Source organism: Oncorhynchus tshawytscha, linkage group LG04 (assembly GCF_018296145.1).
Source record: "Oncorhynchus tshawytscha isolate Ot180627B linkage group LG04, Otsh_v2.0, whole genome shotgun sequence".
Classification (NCBI taxonomy): Eukaryota; Metazoa; Chordata; class Actinopteri; order Salmoniformes; family Salmonidae; genus Oncorhynchus; species Oncorhynchus tshawytscha.
In genome coordinates, this window is record NC_056432.1 from 2,081,889 (window position 1) to 2,103,798 (window position 21,910).

General features: G+C 46.4%; 1 protein-coding gene across 1 annotated transcript in view; it reads left to right on the forward strand.

Moving 5' to 3' along the window:
• The first annotated feature begins 602 nt into the window (after positions 1-602).
• The window catches only part of LOC112241028 (atrial natriuretic peptide receptor 3-like), a 73,456-nt gene continuing 52,148 nt past the window's right edge, over positions 603-21,910 (forward strand). Inside the window, exon 1 of the mRNA XM_042320219.1 lies at positions 603-1,580. Within this exon, the coding sequence (XP_042176153.1) occupies positions 911-1,580 (670 nt within the window). The 5' untranslated portion in view covers positions 603-910. The remainder of the gene's footprint in view (positions 1,581-21,910) is intronic.

Consider the following 21,910-nt stretch of genomic DNA (forward strand, 5'->3'; position numbering starts at 1 on the left):
TTGATCGTTCATTCTGGCTGCTGTCGTTCACTTTGGAACACTCGGCAAGATTCTAATACTGAATATGTTTAGTGGGGAGTCTAAAAGCAAAATGAATCAAAAATGTGGATCTGTATAATGTTCAGTTGGCCTATTCATGTGCAGTATGCTTAAAGGTAAATTGATCAGGTAAGTTAAAGGTATTTAGTCTATTAATACAAGATATATATGCGCTACACTCTACTATACTATATATTATATTGCATTGTGTAGCTCAAAACAGCTTAGACTCGTGTTTTTTTTAAATAGCAAAAGAAACCATTGTTCTTGAAACTTTCCCTACAGTTTTATTTATCTTTCTCTTTGAATTAAAAATAATAATAATTGCACACCATTTATTGTGGCAATGCATCCCAGTGCATTCAGTCTCTGTCAATGTGGCAAAACGAACAATTATTTTCTCTAATTATAAAAAAAAGGAGAAAAAATAAGGACCTGTAGCTTTAAGAAAGAGGTGTGTTGTACAGGGATGACGCAGGAATAATAATGAAAAGATGCTTCAAAATCCCTCCCCCCCTCAGCCAGCGTGTGTGGTAGCTGTCTGGGCAGTTACCATATTTAAACAAGAGGATTGACCAGAGAAACAGGAGAATTAGTTAGCAAAACAGAGGGGATACTTCCATCAGTTGAGGAGGTTGCAGGAGACTCTCTGTGCAGGAGCATACACTTCATACATTTAGAATTTTTATTTCATTCATTCAAATAAAAAGGTTACTTAATTTAGATTATTTATTTTGGAAGACTCCACATTGGTATTTGCAATTTACCTGTGTACTCGGAAGTCTGCGGTTCCAGGGACGCAGTTGACTTGGAGAGCGAGATAAACATTTATTCATGATTATAGACAAAGCATAACTTTTAAAGTTGCATCATGCCATGTTACATTTCAGTGTGTTTGTACATTTGGCTGGGGTTGTTACCTGGCCGGACAAGTGCAACAGTGATTGAGGACATCGAAGTATTGGTGATGTTGCCAAAAAATAACTCTTATATGTTCTCAATAGCAAGAGTGGCCCCGGCAATAGAGTATGCAAAGCAGAGGTTGAAAATCGGAGGTGGTGTGTATTCCGGATTTAACTTTAATTTGCGCTACGAGGATTCTAACTGTGGCAATGATGCGCTCTTCTCCCTGGTGGACCGTTCCTGCGAGAAGAAGCCGGACTTGGTTCTCGGTCCGGTGTGTGAATACGCCGCGGCGCCGGTGGTAAGGATGGCATCTCACTGGAACATCCCGGTAATATCGACAGGTGCTCTGGCCAGCGGTTTTAGTGACAAGGAGAAAGAATACTCTCACCTGACCCGAATCTCCCCGTCTTACCTGAAAATGGCAGAAACATTCTCGGCGATGTTCCGTCACTTCAACTGGAAAGACGCGCTGCTGATCTTCGATGACGACAAAGAGGAGAGAAATTGTTACTTCACTCTGGAAGGGGTGCACCTCAAACTCATGGAGGAATATCAGACCGTACACATAGCGATCAACACTAAAGAAGAGGGCCTGAACGCAGATGACATCATCAACTACATCTACGAGAGTGAAGGTAGGCTACTGTACTGAGGAAAGTCTCTACACTGTCCCATTGTATAGCGTAAATGTCAGAAATGTTCAACCATCTACACACGCTACCACTCATTATACTTATTGCACTTAAAATGTTCGCGTTCGTTCACACCCGTTGATTTTTTTTCTCCCACATTTGGTTGTTACCGCCTGAAAATACAATTGATGAAATTGAGATTGAGTCACTGGCCTACACACAATACCCCATATTATGTTTAAGACGTTTTTTACAAATGTATTCAAAATGAAAAGCTGAAATGTCTTGAGTCAATAAGTGTTCAACCCCTTTGTTATGGGAAGCCTAAATATGTTCAGGAGTAAAAATATGCTTAACAAGTCACAAGTCATAATAAGTTGCATGGACTCACTCTGTGTGCAATAATAGTGTTTAACATGACTTTTGAATGACTACCTCATCTCTATACCCCCCACACATACAATTATCTGTAAGGTCACTCAGTCGAGCGACGAATTTCAAACACAGATTCAACCACAAAGACCAGGGAGGTTTTCCAATGCCTCACAAAGAAGGGCACCTCTTGGTAGATGGGTAAAAATTGAGAAAAAACCCAGACATTGAATATCCCTTTGAGCATTGTGAAGTTATTAATTACACTTTGGATGGTGTATCAATACTCCCAGTCACTACAAAGATACATGTGTCCTTCAGGTGTCCTTCAGTCCTTCAACTCAGTTGCCGGAGAGGAAGAAAACCACTCAGGGATTTGACCATTGGGCCAATGATGACTTTAAAACTGTTACAGAGTTTAATGGCTGTGATAGAAAACTGAGGATGGATCAACAACATTGTAGTTACTCCATAATATGAACCTAATTGACAGAGTGAAAAGAAGGAAGCCTGTGCAGAATAGAAGTATTCCAAAACATGCATCCTGTTTGCAACAAGGCACTAAAGTAAAAATGTAAAAAATGTGGAAAAAAAATTAACTTTATGTTCTGAACACAAAGTGTTATGTTTGGGGCAAATCCAACACATCACTGAGTACCACTCTTCATATCTTCAAGCATGACTGTGGCTGCGTCATGTTATTGGTATGCTTGTCATTGGAAATAACAAGGGAGTATTTTAGGATAAAAATAAATGGAATTGAGCTAAGATGGGAAAAATTCAAAGAGTAAAACCTGGTTCAGTCTGCTTTCCAACAGACACTGGGAGACTAATTCACCTTTTAGCAGGACAATAACCTAAAACACAAGACCAAATATACACTGGAGTTGCTTACGGAGACGACATTGAACATTCCCGAGTGGCCTAGTTACAGTTTTGACTTAAATTGGAGTGAAAATCTATGGCAAGACTTGAAAATGGCTGTCTAGCAATGATCAACATCCAACTTGACAGAGCTTGATGAATTTTGAAAAGAATAATGTCCGAATATTGTACAATCCAGGTGTGCAAAGCTCTTAGAGACTTACCCAGAAAGGCTCACAGCTGTAATCACTGCCAAAGGTGCTTCTACAAAATATTGACGAAGGGGTGTGAATCATTTTGTAAATTAGATTTTTCTGTATGTCATTTTCAATAGATTTACTACAAATCTAAAAACATATTTTGACTTTGTGAGAGGAAAAAGATGGGTGAATTAAGGATGTAATACAACAAAATAATAGAACAAAATGTGTAATATGTCAATGGGAATGAAGACTTTCTAAAGCCTCTGCTTTTCTGCTCCCCAATGTCCAATATGGGAGGAAGTTATTCAGAATATGGGAGGAAATATGCCAAATATTTACAGCTATGTGAAGAATACATTATCTCCAACATGTTGAATCAAGTATAAATTAAAGTGTTTGTGGAATTTACCTCATGCTTACTTCAATAGCACATAATGCTGTAGGCTGCTGGGTCGACTGCACTGGGTCGACTGCACTGTGTATAATAGGCTGCTGGGACGACAGTACTGGGTCGACTGCACTGGGACGACTGCACTGGGTCGACTGCACTATGTATAGTAGGCTGCTGGGACGACAGTACTGGGTGCGACTGCACTGGGACGACTGCACTGGGTCGACTGCACTATTTACAATAGGCTACTGGGTCGACTGCACTGGGTCGACTGCACTGCATTTACAATAGGCTGCTGGGTCGACTGCACTGGGACGACTGCACTGCACTGGGACTGCACTGCACTATTTACAATAGGCTACTGGGGTCGACTGCACTGGGACGACTGCACTGGGCACTGGGTCGACTGCACTATTTACAATAGGCTACTGGGTCGACTGCACTGGGACGACTGCACTATTTACAATAGGCTACTGGGTCGACTGCACTGGGACGACTGAAATATTTACAATAGGCTACTGGGTCGACTGCACTGGGACGACTGCACTATTTACAATAGGCTACTGGGTCGACTGCACTGGGACGACTGCACTGGGACGACTGCACTACTTTACAATAGGCTGCTGGGACGACTGCACTGGGACGACTGCACTGGGACGACTGCACTGGGACGACTGCACTGGGACGACTGCACTGGGACGACTGCACTATGTATAATAGGCTGCTGGGTCGACTGTACTGGGACGACTGCACTGGCTACGACTGCACTGGAACGACTGCACTGAGACGACTGCACTGGGACGACTGCACTGGGACGACTGCACTGGGACGACTGCACTATGTATAATAGGCTGCTGGGTCGACTGCACTGGGACGACTGCACTGGGGGTCGACGACTGCACTGGGACGACTGCACTGGGACGACTGCACTATGTATAATAGGCTGCTGGGTCGACTGCACTGGGACGACTGCACTGGGGGTCGACTGCACTGGGACGACTGCACTGGGACTACTGACTGCTGGGTCGACTGCACTGGGACGACTGCACTGGGACGACTGCACTATTTACAATAGGCTGCTGGGTCGACTGCACTGGGACGACTGCACTGGGCCACTGGGACGACTGCACTATTTACAATAGGCTGCTGGGTCGACTGCACTGGGACTGGGACACTGCACTATTTACAATAGGCTGCTGGGTCGACTGCACTGGGACGACTGCACTATTTACAATAGGCTACTGGGTCGACTGCACTGGGACGACTGCACTGGGGGTCGACTGCACTGGGACGACTGCACTATGTATAATAGGCTGCTGGGTCGACTGCACTGGGACGACTGCACTATGTATAATAGGCTGCTGGGTCGACTGCACTATTTACAATAGGGACTGCTGGGTCGACTGCACTGGGACGACTGCACTATTTACAATAGGCTGCTGGGTCGACTGCACTAGGCTGCTGGGTACAATAGGCTGCTGGGTCGACTGCACTGGGACGACTGCACTATTTACAATAGGCTACTGGGTCGACTGCAATGGGACGACTGCACTATTTACAATAGGCTGCTGGGTCGACTGCACTGGGACGACTGCACTATTTACAATAGGCTGCTGGGTCGACTGCACTGGGACGACTGCACTATTTACAATAGGCTACTGGGACGACTGCACTGGGATGACTGCACTATGTATAATAGGCTGCTGGGTCGACTGCACTGGGACGACTGCACTATTTACAATAGGCTGCTGGGTCGACTGCACTATTTAAAATAGGCTGCTGGGTCGACTGCACTGGGACGACTGCACTATTTACAATAGGCTGCTGGGTCGACTGCACTATTTACAATAGGCTGCTGGGTCGACTGCACTGGGACGACTGCACTATTTACAATAGGCTACTGGGTCGACTGCACTGGGACGACTGCACTATTTACAATAGGCTACTGGGACGACTGCACTGGGACGACTGCACTATGTATAATAGGCTGCTGGGTCGACTGCACTGGGACGACTGCACTATGTATAATAGGCTGCTGGGTCGACTGCACTGGGACGACTGCACTATTTACAATAGGCTGCTGGGTCGACTGCACTGGGACTGCACTGGGACGACTGCACTATTTACAATAGGCTGCTGGGTCGACTGCACTGGGACGACTGCACTATGGCTGCTGGGTCGAACTGGGAGGCTGCTGGGCTGCTCGACTGCACTATTTAAAATAGGCTGCTGGGTCGACTGCACTGGGACGACTGCACTATTTACAATAGGCTGCTGGGTCGACTGCACTATTTACAATAGGCTGCTGGGTCGCACTGCACTGGGACGACTGCACTGGGACGACTGCACTATGTATAATAGGCTGCTGGGTCGACTGCACTGGGACGACTGCACTATGTATAATAGGCTGCTGGGTCGACTGCACTGGGCCGACTGCACTATTTACAATAGGCTGCTGGATCGACTGCACTGGGACGACTGCACTATTTATAATAGGCTGCTGGGTCGACTGCACTGGGACGACTGCACTATGTATAATAGGCTGCACTGGGACGACTGCACTATGGGCTGCTGGGTCGACTGCACTATTTACAATAGGCTGCTGGGTCGACTGCACTGGGACGACTGCACTATTTACAATAGGCTGCTGGGTCGACTGCACTATTTACAATAGGCTGCTGGGTCGACTGCACTGGGACGACTGCACTATTTACAATAGGCTGCTGGGTCGACTGCACTATTTACAATAGGCTGCTGGGTCGACTGCACTGGGACGACTGCACTATTTACAATAGGCTACTGGGTCGACTGCACTGGGACGACTGCACTATTTACAATAGGCTGCTGGGTCGACTGCACTGGGACGACTGCACTATTTACAATAGGCTGCTGGGTCGACTGCACTGGGACGACTACTTTAAAATAGGCTAGGCTGCTGGGTCGACTGCACTATTTACAATAGGCTGCTGGGACTATTTACAATAGGCTGCTGGGTCGACTGCACTATTTACAATAGGCTGATGGGTCAACTGCACTGGGACGACTGCACTATTTACAATAGGCTACTGGGTCGGCTGCACTGGGACGACTGCACTGCACTATGTATAATAGGCTGCTGGGTCGACTGCACTGGGACGACTGCACTATTTACAATAGGCTGCTGGGTCGACTGCACTGGGTCGACGACTGCACTATGTATAATAGGCTGCTGGGTCGACTGCACTGGGACGACTGCACTATTTACAATAGGCTAATGGGTCGACTGCACTATTTACAATAGGCTGCTGGGTCGACTGCACTGGGACGACTGCACTGGGACGACTGCACTATGTATAATAGGCTGCTGGGTCGACTGCACTGGGACGACTGCACTATGTATAATAGGCTGCTGGGTCGACTGCACTGGGCCGACTGCACTATTTACAATAGGCTGCTGGGTCGACTGCACTGGGACGACTGCACTATGTACTAATGGGCGACTGCACTGGGGGTCGACTGCACTGGGACGACTGCACTATGTATAATAGGCTGCTGGGTCGACTGCACTGGGACGACTGCACTATTTACAATGCACTGGGCCGACTGCACTATTTACAATAGGCTGCTGGGTCGACTGCACTGGGACGACTGCACTATTTACAATAGGCTATGGGTCGACTGCACTAGGCTGCTGGGTCGACTGCACTGGGACGACTATGTATAATAGGCTGCTGGGTCGACACTGGGACGACTGCACTATAATAGGCTGCTGGGTCGACTGCACTGGGACGACTGCACTATGTATAATAGGCTGCTGGGTCGACTGCACTGGGACGACTGCACTATGTATAATAGGCTGCTGGGTTGACTGCACTATTTACAATGGGCTGGGTCGACTGGGACGACTGCACTATTTACAATAGGCTGCTGGGTCGACTGCTGCTGGGTCTATTTACAATAGGCTGCTGGGTCGACTGCACTGGGACGACTGCACTATTTACAATAGGCTACTGGGTCGACTGCACTGGGACGACTGCACTATTTACAATAGGCTGGGGGTCGACTGCACTGGGACGGGTCGACTGCACTATGTATAATAGGCTGCTGGGTCGACTGCACTGGGACGACTGCACTATGTATGGGTCGAACTAGGCTGCTGGGTCGACTGCACTGGGACGACTGCACTATTTACAATAGGCTGCTGGGTCGACTGCACTATTTACAATAGGCTGCTGGGTCGACTGCACTGGGACGACTGCACTGCACTTTACAATAGGCTACTGGGTCGACTGCACTGGGACGACTGCACTATTTACAATAGGCTACTGGGTCGCACTGGGGACGACTGCACTATGTATAATAGGCTGCTGGGTCGACTGCACTGGGACGACTGCACTATGGGGTCGACTGCACTGGGACTACTGCACTGGGACGACTGCACTATGTATAATAGGCTGCTGGGTCGACTGCACTGGGACGACTGCACTATGTATAATAGGCTAGGCTGCTGGGTCGACTGCACTGGGCACTGGGACTGCACTATGTATAATAGGCTGCTGGGTCGACTGCACTATTTACAATAGGCTGCTGGGTCGACTGCACTGGGGTCGACTGCACTGCACTATTTACAATAGGCTGCTGGGTCGACTGCACTGGGACGACTGCACTATTTACAATAGGCTGCTGGGTCGACTGCACTGGGCCGACTGCACTATTTACAATAGGCTGCTGGGTCGACTGCACTGGGACGACTGCACTATGTATAATAGGCTGCTGGGTCGACTGCACTATTTACAATAGGCTGCTGGGTCGACTGCACTGGGACGACTGCACTATTTACAATAGGCTACTGGGTCGACTGCACTGGGACGACTGCACTGGGACGACTGCACTTGGACGACTGCACTATTTACAATAGGCTGCTGGGTCGACTGCACTGGGACGACTGCACTATTTACAATAGGCTGCTGGGTCGACTGCACTGGGATTTTACAATAGGCTGCTGGGTCGACTGACTGCACTGGACGACTGGCACTGCACTTTTTACAATAGGCTACTGGGTCGACTGCACTGGGACGACTGCACTATTTACAATAGGCTGCTGGGTCGACTGCACTGGGACGACTGCACTATGTACAATAGGCTGCTGGGTCGACTGCACTGGGACGACTGCACTATTTACAATAGGCTGCTGGGTCGACTGCACTGGGACGACTGCACTATGTATAATAGGCTGCTGGGTCGACTGCACTGGGACGACTGCACTATTTACAATAGGCTGCTGGGTCGACTGCACTATTTAAAATAGGCTGCTGGGTCGACTGCACTGGGACGACTGCACTATTTACAGGCTGCTGGGTCGACTGCACTATTTACAATAAGCTGATGGGTCAACTGCACTGGGACGACTGCACTATTTACAATAGGCTACTGGGTCGACTGCACTGGGATTTACAATAGGCTGCTGGGTCTACTGGGTCGACTGCACTATTTACAATAGGCTGCTGGGTCGACTGCACTGGGACGACTGCACTATTTACAATAGGCTGCTGGGTCTGGGGACGACTGCACTGGGACGACTGCACTGGGCTGCTGACTGCACTGGGACACTGCACTGGGTGTGCACTATGTAAATAGGCTGCTGGGTCGACTGCACTGGGCCGACTGCACTATTTACAATAGGCTGCTGGGTCGACTGCACTGGGTCGATTTACAATAGGCTGCTGGGTCGACTGCACTAGGCTGCTGGGTCGACTGCACTGGGATGCACTATTTACAATAGGCTGCTGGGTCGACTGCACTGGGACGACTGCACTATTTACAATAGGCTGCTGGGTCGACTGCACTGGGACGACTGCACTGGGGTCGACTGCACTGGGACGACTGCACTATGTATAATAGGCTGCTGGGTCGACTGCACTGGGACGACTGGGTCGACTGCACTGGGACGACTGCACTATTTACAATAGGCTGCTGGATCGACTGCACTGGGACGACTGCACTATGTATAATAGGCTGCTGGGTCGACTGCACTATTTACAATAGGCTGCTGGGTCGACTGCACTGGGACTGACTGCACTGGGATGCACTATTTAATAGGCTGCTGGGTCGACTGGGCACTGGGACGACTGCACTATGGGACGACTGCACTTACAATAGGCTGCTGGGTCGACTGCACTGGGCCGACTGCACTATGTATACAATAGGCTGCTGGGTCGACTGCACTGGGCCGACTGCACTATTTACAATAGGCTGCTGGGTCGACTGCACTGGGACGACTGCACTATTTACAATAGGCTGCTGGGTCGACTGCACTGGGACGACTGCACTATTTACAATAGGCTGCTGGCTGCACTGGGACGACTGCTGGGTCGACTGCACTGGGACGACTGCACTATTTACAATAGGCTGCTGGGCCGACTGCACTATTTACAATAGGCTGCTGGGTCGACTGCACTGGGACGACTGCACTATTTACAATAGGCTGCTGGGTCGACTGCACTGGGACGACTGCACTATTTACAATAGGCTGCTGGGTCGACTGCACTGGGACGACTGCACTATGTATAATAGGCTACTGGGCCAACTGCACTGGGCCGACTGCACTATGTATAATAGGCTACTGGGCCAACAGTACTGGGCCGACTGCACTATGTATAATAGGCTACTGGGTCGACTGCGCTATTTACAATAGGCTACTGGGCCAACAGTACTGGGCCTACTCAAACCCATGATGGGTCCATTCTTGCTACTATTGAATTACTACATGATTTAGCTTCCCTCCCTGTACTGTGTGGAGAGTGTCCTTTGTCTCAGGACACTGTTGCTGTGATATGAGGAGAGAGTGATCTCCCTCCCCCTCTGTGTGTTGTCACAGAGGGGTGAGATGGGTCTTCCCTCCTTTTCAGATGGCTGGTCTTCCCTCCCTCCCTCCCTCCCTCCCTCCCTCCCTCCCTCCCTCCCTCCCCCTCCCTCCCTCCCTCCTTCCCTCCCTCCCTCCCTCCCTCCCTCCTTCCCTCCCTCCCTCCCTCCCTCCTTCCCTCCCTCCCTCCCTCCCTCCCTCCCTCCTTCCTGCTCTGTATGTTGTCACAGAGGGGTGAGATGGGTTTTCCCTCCTTTTCAGATGGCTGTTCCTCCCTCCCTCCCTCCCCCCTCCCCTCCCTCCCTCCCCTCCCCTCCCTCCTGCTCTGTATGTTGTCACAGAGGTGTGAGATGGGTTTTCCCTCCTTTTCAGATGGCTGTTCCTCCCTCCTTTTCAGTTGGCTGTTCCTCCCTCCCTCCCTCCCTCCTGCTCTGTATGTTGTCACAGAGGGGTGAGATGGGTCTTCCTCCTTTTCAGTTGGCTGTTCCTCCCTCCCTCCCTCCCTCCTGCTCTGTATGTTGTCACTGTCACGCCTTGGTCTTAGTATTTTGTGTTTTCTTTAATTATTTGTTCAGGCCAGGGTGTGACATGGGTTTATTGTGTTGTCTTATTGGGGTTTTTGTAGGCATTGGGATTGTGGCTGATTAGGGGTGTGTTAAGCATAGGCTTGGCTGCCTGAGGCGGTTCTCAATCAGTCAGGTGATTCTCGTTGTCTCTGATTGGGAACCATATTTAGGTAGCTTGGGTTTCGCTATGTATTTTGTGGGTGATTGTTCCTGTCTTTGTGTTTGCACCAGTTTAGGCTGTTTCGGTTTTCACATTACGTTTATTGTTTTTGTAAGTTTGTGTTTCTTTATTATTTATAAACATGGATTGCAATAGCCACGCTGCATTTTGGTCCGATCCTTGCTACACCTCCTCGTCCGAGGAGGAAGAAAGCCGTAACAGTCACAGAGGGTTGAGATGGGTTTTCCCTCCTTTTCAGTTGGCTGTTCCTCCCTCCATCCCTTTAAAGCTGGAACACTTCATGCCCCTAACTAATGCCAACACACACATGCATACATGCAGACATACATGCAGACATACATACATACATACAGTTGAAGTCGGAAGTTTACATAATCGTTAAAGAATCTAATCTTAATGGAGTCATTAACTAATTTTTCAACCACTTCACAAATTTCTTGTAAACAAACTATAGTTTTGGCAAGTTGGTTAGGACATCTTTTGTGTGCAATACACAAGTAATTTTTCCAACAATTGTTTTCAGACAGATTATTTCACTTATAATTCACTGTATCACAATTCCAGTGGGTCAGAAGTTTACATATACTAAGTTGACTGTGCCTTTAAACAGCTTGGAAAATTCCCCAAAAAATTATGTCATGGCTTTTAAGAGCTTCTGATAGGCTAATTGACATCATTTGAGTCAATTGGAGGTGTACCTCTGGATTTATTTCAAGGCCTACCTTGAAGCTCAGTGCCTCTTTTCTTGACATCATGGGAAAATCAAAAGAAATCAGCCAAGACCTCAGAAAATAAATTGTAGACCTCCACAAGTTTGGTTCATCCCTGGGAGCAATTTCCAAACACCCAAAGGTACCACATTCATCTGTACAAACAATAGTACGCAAGTATGAACACCATGGGACCACACAGCCGTCATACCGCTCAGGAAGGAGACTCGTTCTGTCTCCTAGAGATGAACGAAATTTGGTGCGAAAAGTGCAAATCAATCCCAGAACAACAGCAAAGGACCTTGTGAAGATGCCGGAGGAAACAGGTAAACAAGTATCTATATCCACAGCAAATCGAGGCCTGTATCGACATAACCTGAAAGGCCGATCAGCAAGGAAGAAGCCACTGCTACAAAACCTCCATAAAAAGCCAGACTACAGTTTGCAAATGCACATGGTGACAAAGATCGTACTTTTCGGAGAAATGTCCTCTGGTCTGATGAAACAAAAACAGAACTGTTTGGCCATAATGACCATCGTTATGTTTGGAGGAAAAAGGGGGAGGCTTGCAAGCCGAAGAACACCATCCCAACTGTGAAGCACGGGGGTGGCAGCATCATGTTGTGGGGGTGCTTTGCTGCAGGAGGGACTGGTGCACTTCACAAAATAGATGACATCATGAGGATAGAAAATTATGTGGATATATTGAAGCAACATTTCAAGACATCAATCAGGAAGTTAAAGGTTGGTCACAAATTGGTTGCGGCAAAATGGCCTAAGGACAACCAATTCAAGTATTGGAGTGGCCATCACAAGGCCCTGACCTCAATCCTATAGAAAATGTATGGGTAGAACTGAAAAAGTGTGTGCGAGCAAGGAGGCCTACAAACCTGACTCAGTTACACCAGCTCTGTCAGGAGGAATGGGCCAAAATTCACCCAACTTATTGTGGGAAGCTTGTGGAAGGCTACCCTTAATGTTTGACCCAAGTGAAACAATTTCAGGCAATGCTACCAATTACTAATTGAGTGTATGTAAACTTCTGACCCACTGGGAATGTGATGAAAGAAATATAAAGTTGAAATAAATAATTATCTCTAATATTATTATATTATTATTATTATTATTATTTCCCCTCTCATAACTTAGCCTACTGTTCTGACTTGGTGGTGCACATGTAGCCTATAACCTGTTTTTGAGAAATGTAATCATTGAATATTGTAAGAGCTTTCATTGTCTGCTTATATGCCCTCTTTATTTATCTTACAGTTCTGACTTGGTGTACAGGGAGAACACTGTAAGAACGGCCCATGTTCTGAATTCTGTCGCTGTACGTTTCAAAAGTGCTGAACAAATAGTTATATTGACTACGTCCGTCCTAGCTCGCTCATTAATGTCTTAATCGAAATTACGGATTGCCTCTTATCCGCTTGTCGTCCCCTTATGCCACAGTTTGTACATCTCAATCGCCAGTAGAAACCACATTTGCTTGTTTGTACATCCGCCAATATCAGCCATGTTTTTTTTTAAGAAAGTAAATGAGGCTGAGTTAACTGTTGGCTGCCAGACTAGGCTCTGCTGATAGCCAGGTGTAGCAGTAGTAAGGTGTTGGGAGTGCTGTTGGGACTCTGCTGTTGGGACAGCTTTATGTAGGCCCTAACAGTTTGTGGGCACCGTTTGTCACCGTTATAATGCAATTAATGTATTGTTTAGTGTTGTGTTGTGTAGTGGCTTTGTTGCAGCTACATCATTTTTTTGCACCACCAAGATTTACATACTGGAATTGCCACTGAAGCTGACAGTCTGCACTTTAACCTCACAGTCATTGTATCATTTCAAATCCAAAGTGCTGGTGTACAAGCCAAAACAACAAAACGTGTCACTTTCCCAATACTGTTGGAACTATACACACAAATATTCTATTTCTCCACTGCCAATCACATTATGCTGTGGTGAAACTCTCCCCCATCACTCTTTGCCAAAGACAACACCTGCCCTCCTGTGCCCCCTGCCCCCTGCCCGCCTGCCTGCCCCACTCTCTCCCAATGGCAGCTCCCCTCAGCTCCGTCGGTGGCTGTGCCCACTGTTTCCTTTGGAACAGCCCAGGTGTCAACATATCTGCCTGCTGTCAAAACGATCCATTGTCTCTCCGCTGCAGAGCTCTGGGAGATGGCCAGCCATTCCACCATCCTCTGTTCTGAAAAAGAATCACTATTCAGTCAGATCTCATTTCATTGGCACTGGGCAGAGGGATGGGCAGAAGGGTGGAGAGCTGGGTAGATGGGTGGAGAGCTGGGTAGATGGGTGGCTAGCTGGATGGTTGGACGGGCGGACGGTTCTATGTTGTCTTATCAGGGCTGTCCCCGACAAAAAATAATAATCTTGTTCGACCAAGAGTCGTCTTTAACATTTTTAAACGTGTATTTTTCCATATATAGAGACATCCTATGTGTTTTAATCAAATATACCGTTCAACAGTTTGGGGTCACTTAGAAATGTCCTTGTTTTTGAAAGAAAAACACTTTTTTTGTCCATTTAAAATAACATAAAATTGATCAGAAATACAGTGTAGACATTATTAATGTTGTAAATTACTATTGTAGCTGAAAACGGCTGATTTTAAATATATATATATATATATATCTACATAGGTGTACAGAGGCCCATTATCAGCAACCATCACTCCTGTGTTCCGATGACACATTGTGTTAGCTAATCCAAGTCTATCATTTTAAAAGGCTAATTGATCACTAGAAAACCCTTTTGCGATTATGTTAGTACAGCTGAAAACTGTTGTACTGATTAAAGAAGCAATAAAACTGGCCTTCTTTAGACTAGTTGAGTATCTGGAGCATCAGCATTTGTGGATTTGATTACAGGCTCAAAATGGCCAGAAACAAAGACCTTTCTTCTGAAACTCGTCAGTCTATTCTTCTTCTGAGAAATGAAGGCTATTCCATGCAAGAAATTGCCAAGAAACAGAAGATCTCGTACAACGCTGTGTACTACTCCCTTCATAGAACAGCACAAACTGGCTCTAACTAGAATAGAAGAGGAGTGGGAGGCCCCGGTGCATAACTAAGCAAGAGGACAAGTACATTTGAATGTCTTTGCCTTTTACAGCATTGCACATTCTTGGCATTCTCACAACCAGCTTCATTAGGTAGTCACCTGGAATGCATTTCAATTAACAAGTGTGCCTTCTTAAGATAACTTGTAGAATTTCTTATATTTTTATGAGCCAATCAGTTATGTTGTGACAAGGTAGGGGTGGTATACAGAAGATAGATCAAATAAGCAAAGAGAAACGACAGTTCATTACTTTAAGACATGAAGGTCAGTCAATGCGGAGAACTTTGAAAGTTTCTTCAAGTGCAGTCTCAAAAACCACCAAGCACTATGTTGAAACTGGCTCTCATGAGGACAGCCACAGCAAAGGAAGACCCAGAGTTACCTCTGCTGCAGAGGATAAGTTCATTAGAGTTACCAGCCTCAGAAATTGCAGCCCAACTAAATGCTTCACAGAGTTCAAGTAACAGACACATCTCAACATCACCTGTTCAGAGGAGACTGCGTGAATCAGGCCATCATGGTCGAATTTCTGCAAAGAAACCACTACTAAAGGACACCAATAAGAAGAAGAGACTTGCTTGGGCCATGAAACACGAGCAATGGACATTAGACCGGTGGAAATCTGTCCTTTGGTCTGATGAGTCCATATTTAAGATTTTTAGTAACAACCGTGTCTTTGTGAGACGTGGTGTGGGTGATTGGATGATCTCTGCATGTGTATTTCCCACCTTAAAGCACGGAGGAGGAGGTGTGATGGTGTGGGGGTGCTTTGCTGGTGACACTCTGTTATTTATTTAGAATTCAAGGCACACTTCACCAGCATGGCTACCACAGCATTCAGCAGAGATACACCATCCCATCTGGTTTGTGCTCAGTGGGACTATCATTTCTTTTTCAACAGGACAATGACCCAACACACCCCCAGGCTGTGTAAGGGCCATCCGACCAATAAGAAGAGAGACGGAGTGCTGCATCAGATGACCTGGCCTCCACAATCACCTGACCTCAACCCAATTGAGATGGTTTGGGATGAGTTGGACCGCAGATTGAAGGAAAAGCAGCCAACAAGTGCTCAGCATATGTGGGAACTCCTTCAAGACTGTTCCAGGTGAATTCCAGGTGAAGAGAGTGTGCAAAGCTGTCAAGGCAAAGGCTGGCTATTTGAAGAGTCTCAAATGTAACATATTTGGATTTGTTTAGCACTTCTTTTTGGTTACTACATGATTCCAGATGTGTTATTTCATAGTTTTAATGTCTTCAATATTATTCTACATTGTAGAAAATAGTTAAAATAAAAACCCTTGAATGAGTAGGTGTTCTAAAACTCTTTACCAGTAGTGTACAGTGGGCACTATCAAGCTTGTAGTCTGACTAGTATATACAGCTGGCACTATCAAGCCTGTAGTCTGACTAGGATATACAGCTGGCACTATCAAGCCTGTGGTCTGACTAGGATATACAGCTGGCACTATCAAGCCTGTGGTCTGACTAGGATATACAGCTGGCACTATCAAGCCTGTGGTCTGACTAGGATATACAGCTGGCACTATCAAGCCTGTGGTCTGACTAGGATATACAGCTGGCACTATCAAGCCTGGTCTGTGGTCTGACTAGGATATACAGCTGGCACTGTCAAGCCTGTGGTCTGTAGTCTGACTAGGATATACAGCTGGCACTATCAAGCTGTAGTCTGACTAGGATATACAGCTGGCACTATCAAGCCTGTGGTCTGATATACAGCTGGCACTATCAAGCCTGTAGTCTGACTAGGATATACAGCTGGCACTGTCAAGCCTGTGGTCTGTAGTCTGACTAGGATATACAGCTGGCACTATCAAGTCCTGTGGTCTGTAGTCTGACTAGGATATACAGCTGGCACTATCAAGTCTGTAGTCTGACTAGGATATACAGCTGGCACTATCACAGTCTGACTAGGATATACAGCTGGCACTATCAAGCCTGTAGTCTGACTAGGATATACAGCTGGCACTGTCAAGCCTGTAGTCTGACTAGGATATACAGCTGGCACTATCAAGCCTGTGGTCTGTAGTCTGACTAGGATATACAGCTGGCACTATCAAGCCTGTAGTTACTTTTACCTTTTTTTCACCTTGGGAATATATCTTCAGTCCAGTTTACCTCGATAACCACGAGAGGGCTAAGGTTTGAGACCAGACCAGTACCTCTATCACAGAGGGAAATAAAGTTTGAGTAGATTGCTGAATCTTTTAACCATCCCACATGGTTAAACTCTTAGACTATCAATATCGACAGAATAAGACCAAGTCTTTGATATGAATTACTAGTCTGCAGCTAGGAATTCAGTATCATTGAACACGAAGACCGACAACCGCCGAAACATCTATTCTATAACAACATCGCTGAACTATCCATTCTAACCACGGAAGAGAGAGAGGGCGGACAAACTTCAACAGAAACAAACATTCCAACAGCGATCCCGACGACACACTGAGCGTAAATATATATATATATATATTGCAATTATTCCCGAATGAGTGAGTTTTCATGTGCAAAGGATTAGCATTTCAATCGTTATAATTATCACTCTGTCTAACAAGCCGCCATACCGGTTTAGCCCACTAGGGCACATCTCCCTTTATTTTATTACCTTTATTTAACCAGGCAATGTAGTTAAGAACAAATTCTTATTTTCAATGACGGCCTAGGAACAGTGGGTTAACTGCCTGTTCAGGGGCAGAACGACAGATTTATACCTTGTCAGCTCGGGGATTCAAACTTGCAACCTTTCAGTTACTAGTCCAACGCTCTAATCAGGCTACCCTGCCACCCCCCTATCATTTCTTTGTAACCACATCTATGTTTGTGTTATGCATTTCTGTGAATTACTTAGTTAGTAAATAAATGATGTTAAGACAATTGATGTATGGATGAGTCATAGTAAAGACTGGGTTCGTGCAGATAACCAACAATTTACGTTTGGAATGAGACTAACGTGAGGTAAATAATAATTAATTAATTAAGACGAAGTGATCAGATATTAAAATATCTGAAAGTTATAGAAGGAAAATTATAATTTTGTAATCTGAATATTTTCCTTGGTGCCCCGACTTCCTAATTAATTACAGATACATGATTAAGTAGTTTAATCACGTAATAATAATTACAGAGAATTTTTGATAAAGATTCATCTTCAATTTAATGACACGACACTAGGCTGTAACACTGTCATTAGTCTGAGGATTAGGAACTACCAATACGTATATACAGCCAGGCTGCAACGGGGATTATATACACAGCTAGGCTGTAACAGGGATTATATACACAGCTAGGCTGTAACGGGGATTACATACACAGCTAGGCTGTGATGGGGATTATATACACAGCTAGGCTGTGACGGGGATTATATACACAGCTAGGCTGTGACGGGGATTATATACACAGCTAGGCTGTGACGGGGATTATATACACAGCTAGGCTGTGACGGGGATTATATACACAGCTAGGCTGTGACGGGGATTATATACACAGCTAGGCTGTGACGGGGATTATATACACAGCTAGGCTGTGACGGGGATTATATACACAGCTAGGCTGTGACGGGGATTATATACACAGCCAGGCTGTGACGGGGATTATATACACAGCTAGGCTGTGACGGGATTATATACACAGCTAGGCTGTGACGGGATTATATACACAGCTAGGCTGTGACAGGGATTATATACACAGCTAGGCTGTAACGGGATTATATACACAGCTAGGCTGTGACGGGGATTATATACACAGCTAGGCTGTGACGGGGATTATATACACAGCTAGGCTGTGACGGGGATTATATACACAGCTAGGCTGTGACGGGGATTATATACACAGCTAGGCTGTGACGGGGATTATATACACAGCCAGGCTGTAACAGGGATTATATACACAGCTAGGCTGTGGCGGGGATTATATACACAGCTAGGCTGTGGCGGGGATTATATACACAGCTAGGCTGTGACGGGGATTATATACACAGCTAGGCTGTGACGGGGATTATATTCACAGCCAGGCTGTGACGGGGATTATATTCACAGCCAGGCTGTGACGGGGATTATATACACAGCCAGGCTGTGACGGGGATTATATTCACAGCTAGGCTGTGACGGGGATTATATACACAGCCAGGCTGTAACAGAGATTATATACACAGCTAGACTAACAGGGATTATATACACAGCTAGGCTGTAACAGGGATTATATACACAGCTAGGCTGTAACAGGGATTATATACACAGCTAGGCTGTAACGGGGATTATATACACAGCTAGGCTGTAACGGGGATTATATACACAGCTAGGCTGTAACGGGGATTATATTCACAGCTAGGCTGTGACGGGGATTATATTCACAGCTAGGCTGTGACGGGGATTATATACACAGCCAGGCTGTAACAGGGATTATATACACAGCTAGACTAACAGGGATTATATATACAGCCATGCTGTAACGGGGAATATATACACAGCTAGGCTGTAACAGGGATTATATACACAGCTAGGCTGTAACAGGGATTATATACACAGCTAGGCTGTGACGGGGATTATATACACAGCTAGGCTGTAACTGGGATTATATACACAGCTAGGCTGTAACGGGGATTATATGCACAGTAGCAACACCTTAAATCCTGCAGCCTGATGATTTGGAATTCAAATCAAATTGTATTGGTCACATACACATGGTTAGCAGATGTTAATGCGAGGGTAGCGAAATGCTTGTGCTTCTAGTTCCAACAGTGCAGTAATATCTATCAGGTAATCTAACAATTCCCCAACAACTACTTTATACACACAAATCTAAAGGGGTGAATGAGAATATGTACATGTAAATATATGGATGAGCGATGGCCGAGCGGCATAGGCAAGGTGCAGTAGATGGTATAAAATACAGTATATACATGTAATATGAGTAATGAAAGATATGTAAACATTATTAAAGTGGTGTTGTTTAAAGTGGCAATATTTAAAGTGCCATTTGTTTAAAGTGGCATTATTTAAAGTGCCATTTGTTTAAAGTGGCATTATTTAAAGTGCCATTTGTTTAAAGTTCTCACGTTTTTGCAGTATGTCGTTTTAGGGCGATTTGGCCTAAAAACATATCTTGATTTGTTTTTAAATGATGGCTGATTCACAATATACTGTATCTCGATGAAACATGTATGTTTTTTAAATAAATTAATTCAATGATTAGTGGGTCTGATGGTTGTGGAAGGCTTATATTCAGCCTCAATATAATATCACAAGCCCTGAATTCATTAGATTATTGTTGACTGTTTGAAATGCAGTGTATTCCTTATATAATTGTGTTTTATGCTTATTGCTATTTTTTAAAATAAAACACAACAGAATAGACAGCTGGTATAACAGTCTTTGGCTACAATGCTGATAGTGGTTCTTGCTCAAGGCCGTGCACAACAAACTGAGCATTCATTTTCAGAATCAGTGTTCACTGATACTCCCGTTTTTAGTAGAGTTGAGAGATACTGTAAAACGGTATTGTCACGTACATGTGGAGAGACAGACCAAGGCACAGTGGATGTTGAGTTCCACATAATATTTATTAAAGTGAAACTTAGCAAAAACAATAAATCAATAAACTAACAACGAAACGTGACTATGTGGTGCACAAAACAAAATAATATCCCACAAACACAGGTGGGAAAAACTATTCCTAAATATGATCCCCAATTAGATACAGCTGCCTCTAATTGGCAATCATACAAATCACCAACATAGAAAAATAAACTAGAACCCCACATTAAAAAAATAAACTGGAATACCCTGATTTACTATACTATAGAGAAACAAAGGCTGTCTATGGTCAGGGCGTGACAGTACCCCCCCCCACCCCCCCGCCGGAGGTTCCGGACTGTGGACCCGCGCCGGAGGTTCCGGACTGTGGACCCCCGCCGGAGGTTCCGGACTGTGGACCCCCCGCCGGAGGTTCCGGACTGTGGACCCCGCCGGAGGTTCCGGACTGTGGACCCCCGCCGGAGGTTCCGGACTGTGGACCCCCGCCGGAGGTTCCGGACTGTTAATACTCGCTGGAGGCCTAGTACGTGGAGCAGGGAAAGGTGGCACTGGACTGGTGACACACACTTTAAGGCGAGTGTGTGGAGCCGGCACAGGACGTACCGGACTGGGAAGGCGCACTAGAGACCTGGTGTGTGGAGCCGGCACAGGACGTACCGGACTGGGAAGGCGCACTAGAGACCTGGTGTGTGGAGCCGGCACAGGACGTACCGGACTGGGAAGGCGCACTAGAGACCTGGTGTGTGGAGCCGGCACAGGACGTACCGGACTGGGAAGGCGCACTAGAGACCTGGTGTGTGGAGCCGGCACAGGACGTACCGGACTGGGAAGGCGCACTAGAGACCTGGTGTGTGGAGCCGGCACAGGACGTACCGGACTGGGAAGGCGCACTAGAGCCGGCACAGGACGTGGACTGGGAAGGCGCACCTGGTAGTGTGGAGCCGGCACAGGACGTACCGGACTGTGGAGCCGGCACAGGACGTACCGGACTGGGAAGGCGCACTAGAGACCTGGTGTGTGGAGCCGGCGCAGGACGTACCGGACTGGGAAGGCGCACTAGAGACCTGGTGCGTAGAGCCGGCACAGATTTCACCAGACGGCTAGCACGCTCCTCAGGGCGAGTACGGAGAGCTGACTCAGGTGGCATTAAACTGATAACACCCTCCTTAGGGCAAATGTCGTGCATCTTCCACCAACTCCACAACTCTGTCCTTTTCTTTCTCCTCCAATACCTCCATCCACTCTCTGACGGACTCTGACTCTCTCCGTTCACTCTCCTCCAGTTTCTCCCTCTTCTCCCAGACTGGGTTTGGTTCACTCCTCGGCTCCGCTGACAGCTCTATGTGCCCCCTCCCCAGAAAAACTTGGCGACTCCCGCCAAGCAAGGGTCTCGTGTCCTCTCATGTCCTCCCAAGTCCAAAACTTCCTTACCTCCTTTTCACACGGCTTGGTCCTCTATTGGTGGGATATTCTGTCACGTACGTGTGGAGACCAAGGCACAGCGGATGTTGAGTTCCGCATAATATTTATTAAAGTGAAACTTAGCAAAAACAATAAATCAATAAACTAACAACGAAA